General features: G+C 32.7%; 1 protein-coding gene across 1 annotated transcript; it reads right to left on the bottom strand.

Annotated features, from left to right (window-relative positions):
* Positions 1-472: 472 nt before the first annotated feature.
* On the bottom strand, positions 473-5070 carry LOC112735763 (uncharacterized). Its single transcript, XM_025785270.3, has 2 exons — positions 2509-5070; positions 473-851 (listed from the first exon to the last, which is right to left on the bottom strand). The coding sequence occupies exons 1-2, from the start codon at positions 5060-5062 to the stop codon at positions 538-540; spliced, it is 2868 nt and encodes a 955-aa protein (XP_025641055.2). The 5' UTR covers positions 5063-5070; the 3' UTR covers positions 473-537.
* Positions 5071-5399: the final 329 nt, after the last annotated feature.

The raw sequence follows: 5399 nt of genomic DNA, 5'->3' as shown, positions 1-5399 counted from the left end.
TTAACAAAGCAATGTTAATGTAAAAAACTAAAAATACTTTATTATAATATTTTTTTTCTCCCAAACAACTGATGAAACAAGGCCATATAAGTTTTTTATTTTATTTTATTTGAAAGTTTAGTTACTACTTATTACTAGCATGTTTTACAGTTTGGTTTTGCATACATATATAAAGTAAAAGCAGTGCTATAAATTTTTGTTTATACTATATATATTTAATCTCAATGTTATATTTTATACTATGTATAAACTTAGGTGACATCTACTTTAATTGGTGCTTAATAAATCAAGAATGATGATATATGAACTCTTTTATTTTGTTTTTTTCAAATAGACAATACTTTTTGCTTTAAATAAAATGAGAAAAAACCAAGAAAAAAGGGGGGGGGGGGGGGGAAATGAAAAGTGGAAAAGAAGAGTAGTATTATTGCAAATTAATAGTAATTAACCAAGAACAACAATTACTAACATAAACTTTGCAAGCATATACAATAATGAGAACATACATGACCAAAAGAAAAATATAATGCTGATAAATCATGAATTATGAGCAGTGTCCACTTCAAGCAACTGAGCCACAGTTCTCATTGTTGGTCTGGATTGAGGATTTGTTTGTAAACAAGAAAGACTAAGATCAGCAATTAATGCTAATTCCTTAAGAACATGTTTATCATGATTAGGAGGTAAGAGTCTTGGGTCCAAAATATCTTTGAAGTTTATACTTTGGTTAGTTGTAGTCTGTATATAAGAAACAAGATCACCAGGGTGCCTTCCACTTAGAATCTCCAAAGTCAAAACCCCAAAACTAAACACATCACATTTCTCTGTCACTGCCATTGTGTAAGCAAGTTCTGTAATAATAGTTTACACCAAAAGAATGAATATATATTAGCCAATTGCAAATAACTGAAAGAAGACACATAGTTGTACTATGATCTAACATAGAATATTTCTAAAATCTTTGCTGTTATCAATATATTTCAAATGAGATTCAACTGCTTCTAATTAACGATTTAAATTTTTTAGATAAATAGTTGAGTAATACTCACATCAGTTTCAAATAATTTTTTAGTCGTATATTTAATTAGGATTTATCTAACATGCGGGCTAAAGTTATCAATTAAAAAAGTTTTTATAGAAAATGATGTAAAATTTAAATTTTCAATACATTTGTTGTGTATTTATTAAAGTAAATTATTTAAAACTTTCTATTACTAGCAACCTTAACTTGTGCGGTTAAAACAAAAATTAGCTAAATCCATTTAATTATTACTAAAGTTGAGACTAAAAAAAATGTATAAACCAATGCTTTTATAGATTTTGTCGTGGAGTTAATAGTCAATTTCATCTTTGAAAGTGTCCTCGATCTATATTTTTGTCTCCAAGAAAGTCAAAATTAATAAAAAACGTCCTCGAAAGATACCTTAATTGATCACGTTCGTCCTTCCGTCATCTTGGTAAGCGGCCGTTTGCCATATCACCTACCAAGATGACGGAAGGACAAACGTGATCAACTAAAGTATCTTTCGAGGACGTTTTTAATTAATTTTGATTTTCGGGAACGAAAATGGAAATCGACGAAATTGACTATTAACTCTTTTGTCGTGGTTTATAACTATAGCTTTCATACCAATTTATTAGATTAGAATAAAAAAATATAATTATTTAAATTAAAATTAATCAATTTTTTTTATGATTTAATTTAAATCACCCAAACAAAACAAAAAGTATGTAAAGTAATCCTCCACAAAGTTTAATCAACAAATCAGTTCCTAACTTTTTTTTTGATAAACAAATCAATCATCACGTCAAATTTTGACAAAAAGTTAAACAAATTAATTAAACTATATTGTTATTTAACGAAGACATAATTTTTGAAAAGTTTTAAAATTTTCAGGTCGTTAACTTCGTATAGAAAAACAACTAAGAATAGATTAGATCATTTTAAATTTTTTTTTAATTGTTTGATAAAGTATGATTTTTTATTATTTAATATTTTTTTATATATTTTTTTGTCTCATTTAAATAATATAAGGTGAAAAATCACACTTTATCAAATAATTGAAGAAGAAAATTAAGAGGATCCACCCCTCAAATAATCTAACGTCAGAATTATTTATCTAATCAAATAAAAGTTTTAGAACCAATTTGGTGATTAAAATTTATTGAAACTAAAATGTTGGTATAAAAATTCTTTGAAGATTCCATATTGAAACATTACTCTAATGACTTTATTAGGTAGACAATGATTTTTGTGAATAAGGTAAATAATGGGTTCTAAAATTGGTCCAATAAAGTAAAAATATACTATACCCCTAAATTATCCACCTAAATCTTAATATTAGAATAATCATCCGCACACCTAGTGAATTGAACATCCGATATATTTATTGTTCACATTGTTTAGTATTTTTATTGTCTCCCTATATTTTTCCTTACTGTAGATAGTTTTATAACATAATATCAAAAGTTTTAAGAAGAATTAAAATGAATGCATGTGAACCTAACCTGGAGCAGCATATCCATATGAGCCTGCAAACGGGGTCCAAATTAGCGAATCAGGCTTCAAAAATCTGGCTGTGCCGAAATCCGAGACATGAGCTCTAAGATCAGATGACAATAAAACATTCTTGCTTGAAATGTCTCTGTGAATCAATGGAGGATTACAATCATGATGCATGTAAGACAAAGCTCTGGCCACGCCTTTAACAATGTCAACTCTCTTAGCCCACTCTAGCTCTAATGCTCTCTCATCATTCTCAAGCATGTCTGCCAAGCTTCCTCTATCCATGTACTCATAGATCAAGAATCTGTGTAATCCTTTAGAGCAAAATCCATAGAGCTTTACAATGTTCCGGTGGCGAATTTCATTCATGGCTGCTACCTCACTCTTGAATGTCTTTATGCTTTCAATGTCTAAGTTTTCTTCATCACATTTCAATTTTTTCACAGCAAATACTTGACCTCCTTTCAGAGTTGCTTTGTAAACTTTTCCTAATGCTCCTTCTCCTATGCAGTATTCGCTGTCGAAATTCTTGGTAGCTTCCATTATGTCTTCATACACAATTCTGCCATTGAAGCACCAAATTGAGAACGGATTAGGCCTCTTGTTCCACGAATTTCGTCTTGTTGATCCTAAATTTTGCTTGTTGATGACGAAGAAAATCGCGAAACAGACCAACCAAAGAAACAAAGCGCCTCCTAAAGAAGCAAGAAGTGGGACAAGAACCTTAAGCTTGTGTTTGTTACTTGCGCTTGAAGGCACATCGATCGAGACCTCACAAGGTCGCAAACCTTTGATATACCCACATAAGTCTTCATTGTTGCTCAAATCTGAAGTGCTAGAAGAGTTGAATATGCGCGCATTCGGCACAGGACCTTTCAAATGATTGTAGGAAAAGTTGATGAATGACAAACTCAACATTTTGCTAATGGATTCAGGAATAGAACCTGAAAGATTGTTATGAGAGAGATTCAAGATTATTAAATTCGCAAGCTTGCCAAGATCATCAGGTATTTCCCCTAAAAGTGAATTGAAACTCAAGTCCAAGAAATCTTGCAAGCTTGCAAGATTTCCGATTTGGTATGGGATTGTGCCATTCAAGTTATTGTTGCTCAAATTCAGTTTCATCAAGTTGTTCAAGTTACCAATTGTATTTGGGATTGGTCCCAGGAACATGTTTATTGACAGGTCCAAAGACTGCAAACTCGAAAGGTTTCCAATTTTGGCCGGTATCACACCAGAAAGTCTATTGCCACTGAAATTCAGTTCATACAAGGTTGTTGGACCACCAATCTCTAGAGGAATCTCTCCAGAAAGTTGGTTGGAAGATACATCAAGCTCTGCTAGTTGGCTCAGCCGAAAAATCTCGGCCGGAATGTTACCACTTATGGAATTCCCAGCCATTCTAAGTACCTGCAAGTTTTCGCAGCCGGCCCAATTCGAAGAGATCTCACCCTGAATCCTGTTGTAGCTGAAATCAATGTATGTTAGATTAGGATACACTCCAAAATCCTCATCAGCATACCCTGTAAGCATGTTGTATTCAATTCTAACTCTGTATAAGCTTGGACAGTTTCTAAGGCTAACCGGAATTGGACCGGTGAAACGGTTAGAAGAAGCACTGAAATTCACAAGCTTTCCAGCTTTGCACACTTGAGGTGGCAACTCACCAATGAAATTGTTCTCAGCAAGATGCAGGACAACCAAAGAAGACAAGTTCCCGAGTTCTCTAGGAACCGTGCCATTCAAGTAATTTGCGAAAAACCTCACATCGGTTAAGTTAGTTAACTTGCCAATACTAGGAGGTATTGTACCTGAGAATTGATTCTCATTAAGTCTAAGAACACTTAAATGTGTGCAATTTCCTAAAGAAGGTGGAATAGGTCCATAGAAATTGTTAGCATCAAGAGCTAGAACAGTCAAGTTTTTAATGTTACCAATTTCATTAGGAAGTGTTCCACTTAAGTGGGTATCTTGGAATAGAAGTTTCCTAATACTAATTAAGCCTCTTTTTGGATCATCACTTGAATCAGGAAACAAAAGAGGGTCTAAGATTCCTGTTATGTCATTTCTTGACAAGTCAAGTTCATGAACTTGAGTCAAATTTGCAATAGAAAGAGGTAAAGTTCCATTGAGGTAGTTGGTAGAAAGATCAAGGAATTGAAGTTTTGAAAGGACACCAATGTTTTGTGGTATAGTTCCTGTCAGGTTATTTGTTTTGAGATCAAGAATCAAAAGGTTTGGGAAAGAAGAGAAGTTTAGGTTGTGAAGAGTACCTGAAAGTTCAGTGTAGGCTAAGTTTATGGTAGTCACACTCCCTTGAAGATCACAGGTGATCCCTCTCCATGAACATGGACTAGTTTGATTCATAACCCATGAATCAAGAATTGGTTGTGGAGGTAGGCTTTGTTTCCATTTGAGTAAGGCCTCAGATTCTGATGCTACCCCTGAAGTGACATCACATAGAGCAAGATCAAGAACAAGAAGAACAATAATCATGACCATCAATGCAGATTGAATTTTATGGCACAATAAATGGTAGCATTTGTTGTTAGACATTGTTCATCAGAAACTAATGTGATTAATAAAAATAGAGTTCTATGTATGTGCTTACTAGTTAAGTAGTTATTAATATTATTAGCATTTGCTGCTAAGTTTAATTGAAACTTTGCTCAGTTAAATCCATCAACTCTAGCCATTTGAGCAAATTGTTTTAGACTTTGGATATTTGACTTGAATATGGATGGGAACTGAATTAAATTAATTTATCTCCCTAAGCATACATAGTAATTATATGTGGTGGGAACGAACTAACTAATAACTATAACTTGTTACACTGATTGAAGTCGAATTATTATACATATTATATATGAGTTCAAAACGTTGACAAATATAT

This window comes from Arachis hypogaea, chromosome 13 (assembly GCF_003086295.3).
Source record: "Arachis hypogaea cultivar Tifrunner chromosome 13, arahy.Tifrunner.gnm2.J5K5, whole genome shotgun sequence".
NCBI lineage: Eukaryota > Viridiplantae > Streptophyta > Magnoliopsida > Fabales > Fabaceae > Arachis > Arachis hypogaea.
The sequence above is the reverse complement of the archived record's forward strand: the minus strand, read 5'-3'. Positions and strand labels throughout refer to the sequence as shown.

Coding starts and splice junctions, on each gene's coding strand:
- LOC112735763 (XM_025785270.3), bottom strand. CDS start 5,062: ATGTCTAACAACAAATGCTACCATTTATTGTGCCATAAAATTCAATCT. Junction 852..2,508: donor ATATGGATATGCTGCTCCAG/GTTAGGTTCACA, acceptor CTATTATTACAG/AACTTGCTTACACAATGGCA.